Here is a 21,145-nt window from a genome sequence, read left to right on the forward strand (position 1 = left end):
CCTCCTCCAGCCCCCCAATCACCCCGTGCCCCTTCAAATTGCCCATGCCACCCCATGCTCCCTCAGATTCGGCCCATGCCCTCCCATGTCCCCCCATGCCTCCAGTTATCCTCCATAACCACTTACCCAGGGTGCACCATGTATAGCCCTCAGTAGCATACTCAATGGAAAATATTTTACATTCCTTGGGAAAACATAACCTCTCACCAACTAATAAAGCCTCCATCAAACACACTATCATTGATACTGGAAAAAATGCACTCTGCCATGTGGGAAAAGAACCTTGCAATACCTGTAATCCCATTAACTTGTGTCAACAAACCAGAAGCCAGATCAAAGGCACATCTGTTACGACAACTACCTAAAGCTGTCATTCATTCTCAGATGAATGGAACACCTACAATACTGAAATTCATTAGCACTTGAAACTCAGCCAAACATTCATAATGGCCACAGCTGTCCAAACAGTAGAGCACTCTCTTGAGATGGAAAAACCAGGAGGTGCTCATTTCAATTTCAAAGCAGTGTGCCTGGCAATCAAAGGATGGGAGCAAGTGTGTCAAAAGCATGTTTTTTTTTAAAACCAGCCATGGCTGTCATTCCATTTAAATCACAGAACAAAATATGACAGCACTGGCTGACAGGACATTTTGTAGCTTTTTCCACCACATTATGGTACTTTCTCCATTGGAAAAATCCTCAAATGCATGTGAACAGTTTCACAAGGCTGGTCAATGCAAGGCTTAACTATGCAGGACAGATCCCTATGATCAATCACTGGGTGAAAAACACATCTACATTACAATACAGCACCTAATAGTGACATCTGAAAGCACAAAAGCATTTTATATAATGTTCCTGACTACTCAGCAGGCTTTCCGTTTTTTTCACAAGCTCTCAAACCGAGAGTGCATTTAATGGGCTTCCAAAACCCTGCACCACCAGACGAAAATGGCGTGTGGGAGGAAATCTGATTTTCATCCCCTAAAGGGGAACACGAGCTCAGTGTTGCGCACTTAGCATTCCCGACCCGCCAAGGGCCAGTGGAAAATGGCGCAGGGTCGGAAATACAGAGGAAAATCAGATTCCCACCAAAAAAAAAATTCAAAGCGTGGCCATTTGTGCACCGAAATGAGCTTCCACCACCCAGATGAAAATTCGGCCCTTGTTGCCCCATTTAATAGAAACCTGATTTTCAGTTTAATCCAACATGTTGTGGAAAACATGTTGGATTAGGCTGAAAATCAGGCCTCTATTAGCCACCCACAAACTGTCAGAACTACAAGTTCTGAACTGACAGGGTGTACATTAGGCCTAAGAATTGGCTGTCATGCAGGTGCCGATATAAATTCTCAATTTACTTACAATCCCGTTCCTTCTGCCTACACCAAACATGTTATACGTCCTACTCCCACTGTCACTTCCTATCATTGCCCGGACACGTAAAATTCATTATCCAACGATTGTAGTTCGAAGAGCAGCAAGTGCTGAGGCTGAATTCTCATATGCAGCAACATAACTGGTACAAGCATCTCTAATTCCTCCCCCATTCGATTATTGGCTTGAATTATGCACCAAGTTTCTTTGCTAATGAAATATAAAAGGAAGTTTCCTCAGACTAGTTTCAGAGCAGCATTTTTGGACTCCGAGCTATTATTTTTCAGTTTAGGCAGCTGTTGATATACAACTGCATTGACAGTTCTGTACTTGGGTCTTTACATTTGATTTAACTGCTGCACTTTTGGGTGTAATTATATAGGTGCTTTGGTGTTGATGAAAAGCATTTGGAGTGTGCATTAATTTAAAGGTATCACTGAGGTGAATTTTACACCCCTCGTCCCCCACCTCCCGCCCTCTACTGGTGAGTTTGAAGGCAGTGGGCCACATAAAATAAAGCATGTGGCCAGCCCATTATCTTCCTGCCCACCCCCAACCTGTGCCATATACTAGGAGGGTGAGTAAGACAACAACCAGCCTGCTCACCCTTAAGCCTATTGAGACCCTTAAGTGGTCAATTAATGGCCACTTAAGGACCTCATTCCACCTCTTCCGCTATAATACAGTGTAACATTATTCTCCAAAAGAGGTATAATACGTGTGGCTGAGGAAGGTGGAAAGAAGGTGATCAGCCCAGCAGGTTTCACTGCATGGCCAGAAGGTGGGCAGGAAAGGGTTGGGGTGTTGGGGGTGGTATCTGCTTTGGGGGGAACCCCCTATGCCCATTGGGAGCACAGCACCACACCCGCCCCCCCCCCCCCCCCCCCCCCGCCCCCCCACTCCAAGATGACATACCCTCCTCCTTGCCTCCCCACTGGCCTCTAAAACCTAACCCCCACCCCCTTGTGGGTGTCATGAAAATGTGCCCACCCAAAATGCCCAGACTTACCTTAAGTCCAGGTGACATCATCAATTCTTCCCAGGACTCCTTGTAGTCCCAGCAACACCGGAACAGAGTAGTGGCCACTGCTGGGACTACAGAGCTGCCAGCCAGTCTCGAGGGCGGAACTTTCTGTCCCTAAGGGACAGAAGTTCCATTCTGACCTCATTAATGCCACCCCTGCAGGCAGCCGAATGTAAAGTTGGTGAGATGCCGACTGACTTTTCGACCAGAGTGCAGGGGGAGGGGGGTGGTTGGTGGGGGGGAGCTGAGGAATATGTCCCCCCATAAAACTCACTCCACTATGTCAATATAGCCAAGCTCTGGCCTAGTTTCCAAGTACACTAAAAGTAAGCAATCCATTGGAGCATCCCACATCACTTACACCCAACACCTTGTGGTGAATGACTGGAATCATTGGGTTTAGAAATTGCTCACATGGACCTCCGGAGCTCTTCATAAACTGACTGCACAGTCATTGGTTCTCTCTCAATGTTAAATAATAGTTTCTGGGGAATGGAGCAATCTACTGGTAACCAATGTTTGATTTATTGTCCTTGATAGAACGTGTGCCTAAGGACTGCAGCCTCAGGTTCCAGTGTTGTCTTCACTTCAGGTCCTGTCACCTCTGTTGTCAGGATCAGATCAAGATTCTCAAGTTCTGCTTTTTCATTCTGGATTCAGATCTGTGTCAGTGGATTGAAACTTTAAGCCTCCTAGCTTCAGTTCTTTGAGCTGCTACACTTGAGCTCAATAAGCTTGAAGGATGTGAGCTGGCATTGTGACACTGAATGTTAGCGCGCTGATATAACGGGCCCGATTTTAACTCACCCAAAACCCATTCTCTCCGACAGAGCCCCTTTCAGACCAAGTATGGATATATGCTGAAGTCTGCTCCACTCAGTTCCTGAACTATAATGGAGTATGGAATAAGGGCGGGAGATCACTCATTTTATGAAACAACAACAAAAGAACATTGATAAGGTCTTCCTGTAAATGGTTGTGTACCAAAATATTTCCCACGCACTGGAGTCAATTTTTTCCCCCCTCAAGTTATGAGCCTATCCGCAATCATACGATCTAATGTTGTGTTATCCCCTTTCTTTGTCATTTAACCATTGTACTTCTTAAGCTAATTATAGCAGTGTATATAATTTTACATTTGAGTTGATCTAATTGCAGCATCCACGTTTTTCAGTGGCTGATGTTAAAGATTTGTGTTGCCTGTGACCCAAACAGCCTCTCCTTCAGAAAACAGGAGCTGCCAGTTTTAGATGATACATCAATCTGTTCATTCCGCTACAGGGCTCCTGGTGGGATTTCCCCGGTCACCACAGAGTGTGAATTACAATGATTTGAAGCAAATTAAACATTTTTAAAATTGGATTTAGCTAAAACAGCTTTCTTGTGTGTACTTATGTGTGTTAAAATGTTCAGCCAAAAATGGGCTTTAAGAAGTGGTGTTACATTAATAAGATAAATTATCCAACGCATATGGCATTTACTGCAGATAGTAATACTTAGTGGTTTACAGATTTTCTGAGCAACTGCTTGAACTGTGAGTAGCGCAACTGTAAGCAACTCTCTGATTATCATTCCCCTGAGAGTGGACGGTTAATTATTCACCATTTTCCCTATCATTCTGCTGTTGTATAGAGGCGTGAGCATTTCCTCAGGTCTCTACTGTTCCCATCCTTCATACTGGGTTATCTTTACTGCCTTTCCTTCTGTTTTCCATTGCAAAGTTGATTTCATCATTTTCCCAATTTGAGCGGACAGACCCAAAAACTATGGCATAAGCCCAACAGAACAAAACAGCAATGGCATCAGTCTGTCCATCTCTGCACTGCACCAAGCTCTACAAAAATATTACCATAAAAATTAACTATTTAAGAAAAAAAAAACACCTTGATGTATTGAATGTTAAATAGGTCCAAGCCAGATGGTGAAGGATGAAACAAAACACTGGTCTTTTCCTTGATAGCAGGTTTATTCACAGGATGCAGCATTACACATCTCTGCCTCCTAACTGCCAACTACCGCGGTGCCCCAGCAGACTTCCTTTATATGTGTGCTCAGTCTTTAATCAAACAATAACCATCGCCTGTGCATCTTTCACAACATTGTTATGATGATCTGTTACCTAAAATATCAATTTATAATGTCATCCGCTGGACATACGTATGAATTGGACTTTTTTGAAACAAACACTTTTCTGAAGCAAAGGACACTGGCTTACAGTTGCTACTATGTTGCATTTGTAAGGACACAAACTGTTTTAATGGAGACACCAAGTCTATGGTGCTCTTGAGAGAGAGAGAGAGAGGTCACATGATCTGGCTCTTGGGTGAAAAGATAATAGATTTGTATAGCCAGAGAGAGAGAGACTGCCACAGGGACAACAGCCTTGCCCCATCTTTCTTTCTTCTGAAACTTCTCTCATCAAAACTGATTGTGATTTCAAAAACCAACAAGAAGACCTCATTGCTGCAAACTGAGTTCTTAAAGGAGAATTCTGAATCAACACCACCATCTCCAGTCAGAAACCCCAAGTACCGGCAGCTGCAGTGGACCAGGACCCTTCAGTTTGTTCTGTGGATGATTTGTTTTTCTGACTTTACCTGTTACTTGGCCAAGTTTTTAATATCCGATACTCTGCAGAGTTTAACTTTTTTTTTGCATGCTTGTGGGGGGTTGTGTGTATGTTTTTTTGCAATAGTGGTTAGATTAACATATTTTAAACCTTGTGTTAATAATTGAATCTTTACCCGAGTAAGATTTAGCAATAAAACTAACTCCTTACATGTTAACTTGAGGTACCTGGCTGGCCAATTTCTTGCACCAAGCTATACACAATTAAATATATATATATAATTGGTAATCCAGTTCCCTTTTTAAATTCAAACTCTGTTATAACCAACTCAGGAGTGGGACAGAGAGAGGAGTCAGTTCACCCCTGTTGACCTGGTACTAACATAATCAACTAGCAATTAACATTGAATAGGTAGAAAGTATAACATGATGTGACGAATTGATTGCAAAAACTAAAATGCAAGCTTGCATCAACATATGTTACTGTGTTAAGAAAATGTACAACTGTGTCACTGTGTCAAACTGCCTTATGAATTGTGGCAATCAGGTATTCCCTGGCTGAATGCACTGAATATCTTATTTTCCATAATCCACTGCTTCACGTTGTTAATCCCTGATGTATCCTCTCTTTATGATACATTATGACTGTAAATAATGAAGTTCTCTCAAGGGCAGTGCCCAGTGCAGATGTACTTGGCTGTTCAGTACAGAAATCATCGCCTTGGATTTTACAGGGAGATGGGGCTGGGAGCGTGATAGTGGGCAGTGAACCCGGCCAACTTGAAGACATGGAGGTCTGGTCCATCTTAACAGCAGGGCCTTACTTAAATAAAACATCCTGGAGCCCCACCCGACAGCGAAGTACATTCACTGCCTGGCCGGGAGTGTCATGGCAATGAATCCGGCAGTCTGTTGTGGGTCCCAGGACAGTCATGGTAGGATTGGGGATAGGCCATTACAGTGTGTGATTGCTGGGGAGGCCCAAGGACCCCTTGACAGGTATGGACAGGGATGGGGGTGCAGGGAAGCACTCCTGCTCCTCCTAGCCCCCAAGGAGTTCAAAGATAAGGAACTTCTTGAGAAACTTACCTTAATCTCTCATGGATTCCTCTGTGGTTCTGCTGCTAGGCTGCAGACAGTGTGGGACTCTCCAAGCCTTGACATTAATATAACGTCACAGTGCCGATGACCACATGTGCTTTCTGCATCTTACATACTTGTCAAACTCATCAAAGGCCTGAGTCACCAACATTATTACTCCAGTGGCCAGGAGTGCAGTGAATTGCAGGCAAGATTTCAACTTCCAGGACTTTTAAGACTTTTAGAATTTTCGACTCACTTGATCCTTTTCTTCCCATTGGAAGGAGAGAGAAGGGAGGGGCTAAAAAAAATGAGGCTCATGAATCAGTGATACCCAATAATCAATTGGGTTAATCTACTAAGTTATACAAAACACATAATACTGCACAGAAATAAAAGCAAAAAATACTGCGATGCTGAAGATCTGAAATAAATGATACAATGAAGAGTCATATTATATTCAAAACGTTTCGAAGAAGAGTCATGTTAGAGTTGAAACATTAACTCTGTTTCTGTCTCCACATATGCTGCCAGACCTGCTGAGTTTTTCCAGCACTTTCTGGTTGTATTATAATCCTGCAAAGACTAGTTCACCTTTTACAAATGAAGATGCTGTGGAAATTCCATCAACATTAAAAGGGTAGCACTCTGGTAACCCATCCGCATCAAATGGTCCCAATTTAATGAGTTCAGACGTGTCCACATTCCTTCCCCGGTAGTGAGCTGGACCAAATACACTCAGTATTTTACATTATGTATATAATGGTGTTTCTTCCCTTCAATTATAGTGGACGCTCAACAGTGCATTGTGAAAAAACCATTCAGCCTGCAGCCTCACAGTATTGTTCCACACAACCACTCCTGGCACCATACTATAATTGAAGGGGAGATAGGTAAGTAAACAGCATTAGCAGATATATGAATTACTAACAAACATTTTCCCCACACGTTATAACTGATTTATGCCCTTTCCTCCACCCTTTGAACAGTATAGGCTCTGATATTTACAGGGAGGTGGCGAGGGTGCAGGGAATGCTGCAAAAAACCAAAGGACCCGCCAATTCTGGGGGCCAAGATGTCCTTCCTCATTAACATTTTCTTTGTTCCGTTTCCTGCCCAGTGAACCACCAAACGGACAGTCTGACCAGTGGGCGTGTGGGAATAACAGCAACAGCAGGCAGGGACCCTTGCCAATCTCCTGCCCATCATGGCAGGGTGAATATTGAGTTCTGTGAATCTGAAACCACTGTAGTGTTAATAAATAGGTAGAATATCCAAAGTAATGAAAGCCATAATTAACGCGAGATGCACTCATAAGTGAAGAGTCGGCCATTACTCTTCAGCACTGTCAACCGTCCATGCCTTCTGTGCTAGTGGAAAAGATCTGATCCAATTCCATATGTTTCTGCTCAGATCCAGAGCTATAATGTTCTGAAGCACTGCCTCAAAGATTCACAAAAGATAAGCAAGAGAGAAAAGCAACATCATTGCAGGCGTGATAAAGTATTGCTAGTAACTGACATCTGACCTCCTTCAACTGTTCCATCTCCCCCTTTTTTAGGCAATTACTGTATTCCTACTGCTTTTATTTTCAATGCCTCCTGAAAGCAGTTAACAATGCAGGCTGTCAGAAACTGGGTGGGCATTATTTCAATTGAAAAGGCATATGGTATCTTAGTTCCTTCCCAAAAACACCATCAAAGTTAACCAATGAATTTGCTCAAATTAACATATGGTAGAGAGAAGTAAAAACCTCCTTGTGAGGAGTTCTCCTCCCCCTGGTTGTACAGGTGCTAAAGTTCTGAATGTTTTGAAATAAGAAACTAGCTACTCCTCCAGCATTTTCTGATTTCTATTTAAGTCTTGCATCGGACAACATCAAAATTTACCAGAACATAGATTAAAATTTTATCAACAGATGAGAAAATAATCAAAAAGGCTAATGGAAAGCTGGTCTCTAAATCAAGAGGACCAGAAGACAAGGTGGTACAAAAAGCCTTGGTTGGGCCAACCCGGAGTACTGTGAGCAGTTCTGGGCACCACACCTTAGGAAGGATTTATTGGCCTTGGAGGGAATGTAGTGTAAGTTTAGAGGAGAGATTATTGAAACGAGGGGTGTATTCCCGGGAATTTTGAAGGTTAAGGGATGATTTGATTGAAGTTTTCAAGCTAGTAAAGGGAATGTACATGGTAGATAGAGGGAAACTATTTTTGCTTGTTGGGGAGTCTCGGATGAAGGAACTAAAAATGAGAGCCAGAACTTTCCGGAATGAAGTTAGAAAACACTTCAACGCACAGAGGGTGGCAGGAGTTTGGAATTCCCTTCTGCAAATGGCAATTGTAAATTGATTATAAATTTTGAATCTGAGATTGATATAGATTTTTGTTTACCAAACGTATTAAGCGATGTGGAGTAAAGGCATTTGGTCTCAGATCAGCTATGATCTTATTGAATGATGGGAGATGCTCGAGGGGCTAAATGGCCTCTTCCTGTTCCTAAATTTCCACTGGTGTTGGTTTAAGCACAGGAATTATCTTGCTGCTGATGTAGGACATAATCATTGTGTGATGACATCTTCATGGCATCAATCACATCATTGTACATCTTGGTCTAGCATAGTAATGTGAATATATTTTATCACAGTGATAAACTCTTTAGATGAACAGAGAGACACTGTAATTATTGGAAACCGAAACGAATTAAAGAAAAAAAACTATGTAATTAAAACTATTTATTTCTGAATGAGCTGTGATATTGAGCTATTCTCCTCAAATCAATGATCTGATGAATGCCTATGTTTGATGATAATAGAATATTTGGTGATTTGTTAAAAGTGTGCTGGCCATTATTAGGCAGTGATATATATATATCTATTTACTACAGCACAACTGAGGAGTTTGTCACCCGGACGTATCAAAAGTGATAGCGAGGACGACGACCTGCCAAATGTGACTTTGGACAGTGTTAATGAAACTGGATCCACAGCACTCTCTATTGCACGAGCTGTACAGGAGTAAGTACAACTCTCCCTTTGCACTTTACACGTGTCCTGTAACCTTGAGGTCATTCAAGACTCTGCTGCTTATGTCCTTGCATGCACCCAATTCTGTTCACCCATCTCACCTTCGCTCGGTGACCCACACTGGGCTCCCAGTTAAACAACAGGTTGATTTTAAAATTCTCAGCCTTGCTTTCAAATCTGTCCATGGCCTCAGCCCACAGTATCTCTGTGAGATCCTCCAGCCTTACAGCCCCAGAGATCTGTGCTGTCCACCAATTCTGGCCTCTTGAGCCAGAGTTTGATTTCTCCACCATTAATAGCTGTGCCCTCAGCTGCCCTAAGCCCTGGAGTTCCCTCACAAAATCTCCCGGCCTGTCTATCCTCCTTCAAGACACTAAAACCTATCTCCTTGACCAAGCTTTTGGTCATCTGGCCTAATATTTTCTTACGTGGCTGAGTGTCAAATTTTGCTCAATAATGCTTGTAAAATACCTTTGGATATTTTATTATATTTATAGGTGCTATATAAATGCAAGTAGTAGTTGTTCTGAAAAACAGTTTCTCTCCCCAATTATCTGTGCTACTAACTTTGTGACAGAGCTGCTACAAAACATGGATCTTCTGAATACAGATCATGTACATGCCTGTGGTATATCTAACTGTTATGATGCACAAGGCACACAGAACTTTACTTTCTGTATATACTTCCTTCTAGTTCTCAGAATTTAAGCATGTGTTTCTAAAAGCGCATTTTAAGAAATGGTGTGCCTACTATTCTCAGAATGTAAGGGACTATCTTCAATTGTCATCCAAAAGAGCACAAGTACAAGTGCCTAATCCTTCTCCCTGGCAGGAGCATACTGCTAAGATAATGTGATAAGTCGTATTGCTTGGTGCATTAGCTCCTATCCCTCCCCAAGTTTTCCCCACAGTCACTGTAATTATGTCACTCTAACTGACTTAGATGTCAATTGTAAAAACAGAAGATGCAGGAAAACCTCAGCAGGTCAGGCAGCATCTGCATAGAGAGAAACAGAGTTAACGTTTCATGCCTGTCACCTCATCAGAACTGGAGAAAAATTATAAATGAGCAAGGGGTGGGTGGGACAAGGGCAAAAGGAAGGTCCATAATTGGGTGGAAGTCAAGGGAGATTGAATGACAAAAGAGTTTGTCTTCCAGGGCCAAAGGGAATGGTGATGGGGCAAGGAAAGAAACAAAAGATGTGCCTAGAGCAGGTGTGCTCCTGACTGAAAGCAAAAATAAGAGAAAAAAGCCAAACATGCAAAGAGGAGGAAACAAAATGGAGCAGAGATTAAGTTTGAAGTTGTTGAACTCAGTGTTGAGTCTGGGAGGCTGAAAAGTGCCTCATCAAAAGATGAGGTGCTGTTCCTCCAGTTTGCGTTAAGTTTCACTGGAACAGTGCAGTAGGCCAAGGACGGAGATGTCAGCGTGAGAGCAAGGTGAAAATTGAAATGACAGATCACCAGAAGCTCGGGGTCATGCTTGCGAACTGAACTGAGGTGTTCCGGAAAGCAGTCAATGTCAATTCTGTCTTGTCAAAATACCTACTCCTTGTCGTCTGATATTGGTGACTGGAAAAACAAGGGAAGAAAAATACTCAAATGTGCTACTGGGGAAACATATAGGGTCAATTTTCATCTTGGTGGCGGGTAACACAAGCTGGAAAATTTTGGGGAAAAAAGTGCCCTGAATGGCGTCATTTTCATTCCTGTGGGGTGGGGTGGCGGGGGGGGGCACGAGCAGGATAGTGTCCAGCCCACCACCACCAAATGCAGATGGGCGGCAGCCATAGTGGCTACCAAGTGCCAAGGTGGGCTGGTTGACAGCCCCACCTCGGTTCTCTGGGACTTCACCCCAATTGGTTTGGTTTAAGCCCTCCAGCCCTCACCCCTCACATTCCAACCCGTCTCCCCCAACCCCTCAGTGTAGCACTCCCTTCAGTGCTGCACCAGAGTGCCTTGATCTTTGTGTTCAAGTCACTGGAGTGGGACTTGAACCCATAACCTCCTGACTTCGAAATGTGAGTGTCACTAACTGAACCATGGCTGGCATGCTAATTCATTATCACATGATGCTTGTGGGGCCTTGCTGTGCATAAATTGGCTGCCAAATTTCCTACATTACAGCAGCGACTACACTTCAAAGAAAGTACTTAATTGGCTATGAAGTGCTTTGACATGTCCTGAGACATATGCAAGATGCTATATAAATGCAAGTCTCTTTCTTTTCAAAGCCAAAAACATGAAAATTCCTGATCACTGTTTTCCAGTCTCTAATGTACACGGACAGGAATCTTCAAGCTGGATCTGATTTTTTTTTAATAGCAAGCACATGCTTCTTTAAAAATAAAAGTATTTTTGGCATGATCGCCATCATTTTTCACATTCACTTAATCATGTATCACAGATCATAACATCTCACTGAGTGTTTGCATGGGGTTTCATTGCAGTGAGGTTGTGTTGGTAGCTCAGCAGCATATGCATATATCTGTGACTGTACTAGAGGTGACATTTCAGTTACAAATTCAGAGAAAGAACAAAAAAAATTAACCCATAGTAGAGTAACCATAACAAAAACAGAATTACCTGAAAAAAACTCAGCAGGTCTGGCAGCATCGGTGGAGAAGAAAAGAGTTGACGTTTCGGGTCCACACGACCCTTCAACAGAACTGAAGTATAGTTAGGAGAGGGGTGAAATATAAGCTGGTTTAAGGTGGGGAGGCGGGGGGAGAGAAGTTGAGGGTGGGGTGGTTGTAGGGACAAGCAAGCAGTGATAGGAGCAGAGAATCAAAAGATGTCACAGACAAAAGGATCAAAGAGGTGTTGAAGGTGGTGATATTATCTAAGGAAAGTGCTAATTAAGAATGGATGGCAGGACACTCAAGATACAGCTCTAGTGGGGGTGGGGTGGAAAGATTGACAAGGTATTAGTTGTAGATTTAAAAATAATGGAAATAGGTGGGAAAAGAAAAATCTATATAAATTATTGAAAACAAAAGGGAGGGGGAGGAAACAGGGTGGGGATGGGGGGAGGGGGAGTTTAAGATCTAAAGTTGTTGATGTTAAAGTTATTATTATAGTAGAGTAACCATTCCCATTCAAGGTGGAGAACATGATTCTAAAATATCCTTATCATACTTTATTTGTCACAGTTTTTCTTTAATATGATTGATAACTGCAACTATGAAGCTGAGCAAGACTACAAACATAGTGCAGAGATCGCGATAAATGTTATAAGTGAACCCAATCAAATCACAGGGCATGTGCCCAAGGTTGGATCACCAGCCTATTAATAGTTGATAAGGTACAAAACATTTCCTTTAAAAAGGATAAGTAACATTTCACAGATCAGTACTATTTTCAGGTATTCCCTTTATATTTAAAGAAACAAAGTTAAACGATGCTGACATTCAGTATTTGTCTGAATCGTTATTCTGTTTTGATTTTAAAACGCTGATTGTACGGTTGACGATTGAGTAGATTGGAAAAGAATCGTATCGTTCGCGATGAAGTTACCGTTTTTGTTCAGCTCGCTGCTTCCCTATTGACCATCATTTTTGGTACTCGCAAGAGCAGATGCCTTGAATTTCTAACTGATCCTACAATGTCTGTTAAGCCCCAGCCTGGCATTGAGCCAAAAGCAACAGGTGATCTTCCAAACTGCAAAGCAACAGGAAGTGAGCTGGAGGTGTTTCTGAGCAACTTCACAAACAGGTCTGGCTGGCTTTTCTCCAACTTTATAAATAAACCTACTTGAAGTATGGTCCATTCATACTCATTGTTTTGTGACTACCTCCAATAACAAGGTAGCTTTCAAACCATTACTATCATTGGCAAAATCACCCTGTATTATGAACTGACACAGCGGAGCAATGAACAGAGGCAGACTTGCTACCTGGCGGCTTTTGAAATAGCCAGCTGTAGTCAACTGACCTTTTTAACCAGTGGTGGGTACAGTGCCTAATTTCTTATTTTCTGCTAAGGCTTTCCATCAAGTTGCCCACCCTCCACGATTGCCCAGGACAGTCTCCAGGACCTAATGACAAACCTCCACAACCCAAGCAAGCCCAAGAGAAAAATCGGGGCAATTAAGAAAGTACAAGTCGTTAAATTTTCTTTTTCACAATTTTTTTTCCTTATTCACTATACGAGAAAAGAAAGGATGTTTGACTGACAGTCAAGAATTATCCAACTGGTCAATAAAGAGCCTGGGAAGGAGGTGTGTGTAGTGAGGATGGCAACCAAGGGCAGGAGTGTGGGGGTGGGGCAATTGGAGGCTGGAAGTCATGTGTTGACACCTGCAGGAACATGTCGAAAAAGAGTTGGGAAGCCTAGCTTTCAGCATGCACACGGTCACTGCATTGTAGGTAAATAAAAACTATCGGCTAGGAAGCAATAATTCCAAAACTTAGCTGGACAGGTAAAACAACTGCCAGGTGACAATCCTAGGTGGTCGGCCATTGGTTTGATTACCACCTTTCTACTCCACACCTCTGACTTCCCATGGTTAGCTGTGTTAACTTGAAGAGGTGTTAAACAAAGCCAGGTGACTTCACCATGAGGATAAGGATTATTGCCTTGCACTACCTACTGCCTGCACAAAGAACTGCACAGGCAGAGGTAGGAGACCCTCTCTCCACCTTTCTTTATTCTTTCATGGGATGTGGCTGTTGCTGGCAAGGGCTGCATTTGTTGTCCATCCCTAATTGCCTTTGAACTGAATGTCTTGCTGGGCCATTTCAGAGGGCAGCTAAGAGGCAACTACAATTCTGTGGGTCTGGAGTCACAAGTAAGGCCAGACCGGGTAAGGATAGCAGATTTCCTTCCCTAAAGGGCACAAGTGAACCAGATGGGGTTTTACAACAATTGATGATTGTTGTCACTGTCACCATTACTGAGACTAGCTTTATATTCCAGATTTATTAATTGAATTTAAGTTCCACCAGCTGCCTTGGTGGGATTTGAACCCATATCCACAGAGGATTAGCCTGAGTCTCTGGATTACCAGTCCAGTAATATTACATTATTAGTCCAGCAACATTGCCACTACGCTACCATCTCCACTGAAAGATATTTGAAATGCCACGACCCTTTCAGTGATGAAAAGAAAGAAAAATCGAGCATGTAGATACTTAGATGAAGTGGTTAAGAAAGCATCTGGGATACATTTATTTATCAGCTGAGGCACAGAATATAAGAGCAAGGAGCTTATCCTAGAAGTGTACAAAAACTAGTTAGGCTGCAGCTAGGGCGCAGGTACAGTGCTGGTCAGCATATTACAGGAAGGATGTGATCACACTTTGAGATAGTACAGAGGAGATTTAAGAGGATGTTGCCAGGAATGGAGAATATTAACTATGGGGAAAGATTGGATAGGCTGTGGTTGTCTTCCTTGGAATAATGGCTGAAAGGAGATTTAGTTGAGTGTATAAAATCATGAGGGGCCTAGATAGAGTGGATAGAAAGGACCTATTTCCCTTAGCAGAGCTCAATAACCAGTAATTGGTAGAAGGATTGGAAGAGATTTGAGGAGAAATGTTTTCACCCAAAGGGTGGTGGGGGGGGTCTGGAACTCATTGCCTGAAAGATTGGTAGAGGCAGTAACTCTTTCAAGTTATCAACAGATCACATGTAACTCTTTCGAGTACATTCACAGTTCTTGGTTTCTGGGAGTGGGACATGAACTCACAACCTTCTAACTCAAAGGCGAGGGTGCTATGAACTGAGCCACAGCTGACACCTCTGGTAGAGGCAGTAACCCTTATCACATTTCCATGCACTTAACGAGCTGTAACCTACAAGGTCATGTTATGTGAATTGGAAAGCAGGATTAAGCTGGAGAGCTTTTCTTCGGCCAAAACAGAGATGATGGGCTGAATGGCCTCCTCCTGCTCTTAGGTTATATCCTCCTTTCAGATGACGCATTAAACCGAACCCGTGTTGGTCTGCTCAGATAAATGTAAAATATTCCCATTCACAGGTCAGGGAATTCTGGCCAATATTCCAACTTCAACCAATGCCAGAGACAGAAATAAAAAGAGAAAATGTTGAAATATCAGCAGGTCAGGCAGCTTTTATGGAGAGAGAGAGAGAGAAAGAGAAAAATAGGGTTAGTACTTCAGGTCAATGACTTTTCAGTTCCAGTTCTGATGAAGGTTCATAAATCTGCAATGTTAACTCTGTTTCTCTCTCTCCCTGTTGATGCCTCCCAGCCTGAGTGTTTACAGCAGTTTCTGTATTTTGTTTCAGATTTCCAAGCATCCATCGTACTTTTTTGTTTTATCGAGACAAACTGTTTAGTCCTTGACCAATCTGCTGTTTGTGGCTTCTTGTTGGGAGCAATTTGACTGCTTTGTTTGTTCCCCCAACAGTATAGAGGAGCTGAACTTCTTTAAATCCTACTCTTTTAGTAAACAACGTGCGACTGTTTACTGGGGTTTCAGTTCAATTTGCGCTAATGTTGTTAAATGTAACTTTGCTTTGATGTCTCATAGCCGAGTCAGCCATCACAATTTTTTTTTGAGAGGAAAGGAGCCAGGGCACATAAATGACAAGCTTCACATGTGACAGATAAATTTTACGTGTAAAGTCTGAAATCTGGGATGGGCATCAATCTGCGGAGCAAGTGATGTTGGTCACTGACCTACCCTTTACCATTCTTTCTCATATTGAGATTCTTTAAAACATAAGACACGGAATAACACGAAAAGGCAAATTTAAATTATGTAGATGCCAGTAAATCACTTTTAAGCCACAGCTGCCATACTTTAAAGTAAAGCAATCAATAAAATAGAATGAATGTTTAAATGTGAAAAATGAGCTTAATGAGAAACAGTGTGACTTGTGGTGAATCAGGGCACGTGCTTATCCCATGCTGATGAGAAAATAAATCTTTCTGACCTGTATTTAATGCATTTCTAACGTTGGAAACGCCAAAGTGAAATTATATTTGATCACACTATTGAACTCCAATAGACTGATATATGCACCATGTAGACTTTATCTTGCACTGGAGTCCATCAAGGTTTTCTTGACTGTGTTCTGTCGAACCATTTCACCTCAGATGAACTCTTGAGTTTGAGTCTGGAGATTTATGTTGCCTGCTCTTTTTTTTTGGTTGTTAAATCACCTTTCTAGACCAAAACTGTTGTTAGCTCTGAAATTCAGCAATTAAACATTTAAACTCCCATTGGTTCCAAACTTACCATAAATTGTTTCAGTAACTTGAAGCTAGAATTTCTCAGCTGTGTCAGTGATGGTACTTAGTACAGTGTATTTAATGGCAGATACTCAGCTTTCCTATCGATGTCAGATTTGGCCCGCTGGTAGCACTCTGGCCTACGAGGCAAAAATTCAAGGGTTCAAGCCCTCTCCAGAGATTAGAGCACATCGCCTAGGATGACACTTAAGTGTATTACTTGTAGTGTTGCGGTTTAATGTTAGACATATAAATAGACAATCTACATCATCAGTGATGTAAGGTCACATGACAGCAGAGTATGTTGAGAGATAGTTCTATGTGAAGCCTCATGCTAAGCCTTGTAATGCACATAGTTAATAGAATGTCCAATAAAAGGTAAAGTTTACCAACAGCCTAGCCTCCAGCAGTATTTATCAATCCTGACAAAGAACTAACTCATCTAAGACCCACAACGATGATAACGGATTGCTGAAAGCAGGTGTACAGTTACAAAACCTTTTAGCTGAATTGTTAATTCAAGGCCTATCGCTTCACTTGTGGCTCAGTTGGTAGCACCCTCACCTCTGAGTGACAATGCTGTGGGTTCAAGTCCCACGCCAGAGACTAGAGCGCAAATTTCAAAAAGCTGACAAAACAGTACTGAGGGAGTGCTGTGCTGTCAGAGGTTTTGTCCTTCAGATAGGAGGTTAAACCTGGGCTCCGTCTGCCCTCTCAGCTGGATGAAGTGGAGGGGCGGGGGTTATCCAGGTCAATACTTAGACCTCAACCAACATCGAAGAAACAGATATTCTGGTCATTATCACATTGCTGTTTGTGGGGGTTTGCTGTGTTCATGTTGGCTGCCATAATCCCTACATTACAACACTTCAAAAGTACTTCACTGACTGTAAAGCATTTCGGGACGCCCTGTGGTTGTGATTGGAGATATGATCTGAAAGAATCAGCTTAATTGGCTGTTTACCTTACTGCTGTTAATGGGACCTTGCTACATGTATTGCTAAAAGCAAAATACTGCGGATGCTGGAAATCTGAAACAAAAGCAGAAAAAGTTGAAAAAAACTCAGCAGGTCTGACAGCATCTGCAGAGAGGGAAAAACAAAGTTAATGTTTTGAGTCCATATGACCCTTCTTCAGAACCAACTTGCTGCATGTAAGGTGACTGCCATGTTTCAGTGGGACAGTGGCAACACTTCAGCTGGAGCATTGTGTACAGCTAAACCTCCGCTGGAGGATTGTGTACAGCTAGACCTCCACTGGAGGATTGTGTACAGCTAGACCTCCGCTGGAGGATTGTGTACAGCTAAACCTTCGCTGGAGGATTGTGTACAGCTAAACCTCCGCTGGAGGATTGTGTACAGCTAAACCTCCCCTGGAGGATTGTGTACAGCTAAACCTCCGCTGGAGCACTGTGTACAGCTAAACCTCCGCTGGAGGATTGTGTACAGCTAAACCTCCGCTGGAGGATTGTGTACAGCTAGACCTCCACTGGAGGATTGTGTACAGATAGACCTCCGCTGGAGGATTGTGTACAGCTAAACCTCCGCTGGAGGATTGTGTACAGCTCTGGGCACTACATCATAGGAAGGATGTGAACACATTGGAGAGAGTGCAGAAGAAGTTTACAAGGATGGTTCCAGGGACGAGAAACTTCAGCTATGAGAATGGATTGGAGAGGTTGGAACTATTCCCCTTGGAGAGAAGAAAGCTAAGAGGAGATTTGATAGAGATGTTCAAAATCATGAGGGGGCTGGACAGAGTAGATAGGGAGAAGCTGTTCCCGCTCGTAAAAGGATCAAGAACTAGAGGACACAGATTTGCAAAAGAAGTGAATGTGATGTGAGAAAAAACTTTTTCACACGACAAGCGGTTTAAGTCTGGTATGCACTGCCTGGAAGTGTGGTGGAGGCAGGTTCAATCGAGGCATTCAAGAGGACATTAGATGATTATTTGAATAGAAACAATGTGCAGGGGTACGGGGAAAAAGCAGGGCAATGGCACTAGGTTATAATACTCATTTGGAGAACCGGTGCAGACATGATGGGCCGAATGGCCGCATTCTGTGCCGTTAAAATTCTGTGATTCAAGAAAAATTACTTTGTTGGATGTGAAACACTCAGGGATATCCTGCCTTGTGAAACGCACCATATAAATGCAAGCTGCTTCTTTCTTTTATTCCTCTTTGTGAAAGATTCAACAATAGGTGTAATATCAGAGCTTGGGGAAGGGTATGTTGCCTGACTGCAAAATCGAACGACGTTTGTATTCCCCTTGTACTGATAGTACTACTCTTGGTAGCGATACAATCGTAAACTGCTTCATTTCTGTGTCATAGTACAGGGAATAAACCGATACAAACATTGCATCTTCTTATCAAAAATGCCATTTTGTCCTCCCATATATTTGCCTGTACTAATTTTCTTCTAAGCCACAACAAATGGAGCACTGAAAGGCCGGGTGATTTCCATTGATTTTTCTTTATCAACCTTCAGGGAAAACGCATTTGATATTCCAACAAAGAAAGGAGCCGGTATTTTCCAGCCCCATCATGAGTGCTCCCCCGCAGTGGATGCTGCGATCCATTCAAATATCTGTTGACTTCGGCAGGACCGGAAGATCCCACCGGTGGGAGGGGTCAGAAAACACCAACCAGAGTTTCTATTTTTTTCAAAAGACCGAGGGATTAAAAAACTCTGTCCTTTTGGCTTTTACTCTGATGTGACCCGTCCCTCATAAAGCTTGCATACCACTAAGGCCCAGATTTTCTCTCCATGGTGGAGAGGCTCTCTGTCGTGGCGAAAATAGTGGAAATGCCAGTAAATTGGAAGCTCCACCCTCCCCGAACATGGCACTTCCCATTTTCTTGGGGGGGACGGGGCACAATTCGCACATGCGCAGTTTAAGGAGGCAGCTGGCCGTTTAAATCATCATTGCCTCCACTGGAATGGGATTTTGGTTAGGCCAGGAGTGTGAAACCTGATGTGTGCAGGTTAAACCAGCTAAGAGCAGGTCTGAACTTGTTGGATTCATTTGGATAGCCAGGAAGCCCTTTGGAGAGATAAGGTACCCCTTTGGATCTGGTCCTGGGACACCTTTGGTGGAGGTAGGGTGTCCTTTGGTGGAGGTCAGTTGCCATTTGGGGTAAGTCAAGTGCCCTATGGGAGTGTCAATAGTAGGTGTGATCGGGGCCTCAATTAGGGCAATGGTGGGCTTCCCATCCGTGGCATTGCCCGCCCCAGCGTGAAATTGCTGTGTGGTCGTGTCGGGCAGGAATCCGGAGGGAATGCCATCCCTTCAATTTCATGCTCACCCCCACTGCCTAAAAACCCACCAGTGGGGGAGTGTAAAATTCTGGCCATCATTTTCATGTTCATTGGGACTGTCAACAGACCTGTCAAAGTCAACTGTCAAAACTGTCAGAAGTTCATGCCAAAGAGAGCTGTCAAGGCATTTAAACACCCAACCCTTTAAATCTTTGAAAAAAAATCTCTGGAATGTTACTTGCTACTTCGCTCTGTCTGTTAACATAAGCTTGAGGATTTCCATTACTTGAATAGTGCTGCAGGTTGGCACAGAAGGTATGAGGACCCATGATTCGTTTTTTTAATTCGTTCATGGAATGTGGGTGCCACTGGCTAGTCCAGCATTTATTGCCCATCCCTAATTTCCCTTGTTTAGAGGGCATTTGAGAGCCAACCACATTGCAGTGGCTCTGGAGTTACATATAGGCCAGACCAGGTAAGGACAGCAGATTTCCTTTCCTAATGGATATTCGTGAACTAGATAGGTTTGTATGACAATTGGTAGTGGTTTTGTGGTCAGATTTTTATTGGATTCAAATCGCACCGTCTGCCATGGTGGGATTTGAACCCGGGTCCTCAGAGCATTACCCTGGGTCTTTGAAATACAAGTCCAGTGTCAATATCACTTCGCCACTGCCTCCCCATGAGGGATGGGTACAGGACATGAAGTGGCATGGGTTGGCATTGATGGGGCATGGGGAATATATTGGGGGGGGGGGAGAGGGGGGATGAGGGGCAAGGGCTGGAGTGAATCTTTATTTTTGGACACAGTGACAGAGCGCCCTGTCCTCCTCAATTCTTCCTGGGCTGTTCACCCCAACTCCTATTTTAGCAACCCCCCCACCCAGCACCCCTGGAACAAAAACCCAACGTCTGGGCACCCATTTTTAAAGGTTGCAGAGCCAGAAACCCTCCTGTTTCTGCACACCCAACCCTGGAGCGAAAATCTGAGCCTAAATGTTTAAATATTTTTTCTGTAACCTGAGGTATTCACCCTTGCATAGTAATGCATTAGAATGTTTATCCAAATGTTCTTCTTCACATTAAACTCTAAAGAAGAAACTCTTGGAAAGTTATTGCAAGTATCATTAGTTTTGCAGCTGTCAATACCTATGCAAGATCCTTCTAATTAGACTCCTACTTCAGAGGGTCTTTCAAACCCAATGAAGAGATGTTGATCTTGTGTCTTCTAGAAATAGAGGTGGATAACCTAACAACTATTTCTGCTGAAGGTTGGCATAGCCCACCAACCATAACCAACTCTACTTGAGGGAAAAGTAATTACTGCAATCCTTTTCTCCCACTGTCCATTTTCAAATTACTTTCTCCGTCTCCCAAGCCAACCTCTTTGCCATACACCATTCCTCAGCCAAAAAGACTGTTTCCAGGATAAAACTTTGTAAAAACAGGCATTGCTTTGTAATTAGGGGAACTGACTACAGAATCTAAGCGGTCATGATAATCCATTCATAAATCTCTGGTTAGCTCTCAGCTGGAGTAGTGTGCCCAGCTCTGTGCACTGCACTTTAGGAAGGATGTCAAGGCTATGGAGAGTGTGCAGATATTTACCAGG

The 21,145-nt window shown here is 43.0% G+C and overlaps 1 protein-coding gene across 6 annotated transcripts in view; it reads left to right on the forward strand.

Annotated features, from left to right (window-relative positions):
* The window catches only part of klf12b (Kruppel like factor 12b), a 246,205-nt gene that overhangs the window by 182,596 nt on the left and 42,464 nt on the right, over nt 1-21,145 (forward strand). For 4 of the 6 annotated variants that reach the window (XM_078545980.1, XM_078545983.1, XM_078545981.1 and 1 more), the window contains 2 exons: nt 6,838-6,942; nt 8,934-9,063. In XM_078545980.1, the coding sequence (XP_078402106.1) occupies nt 6,838-6,942; nt 8,934-9,063 (235 nt within the window). The remainder of the gene's footprint in view (nt 1-6,837; nt 6,943-8,933; nt 9,064-21,145) is intronic. The other 2 variants (XM_078545984.1, XM_078545985.1) reach the window with 1 other exon arrangement.

This window comes from Cetorhinus maximus, chromosome 7 (genome assembly GCF_964194155.1).
Source record: "Cetorhinus maximus chromosome 7, sCetMax3.hap1.1, whole genome shotgun sequence".
NCBI lineage: Eukaryota > Metazoa > Chordata > Chondrichthyes > Lamniformes > Cetorhinidae > Cetorhinus > Cetorhinus maximus.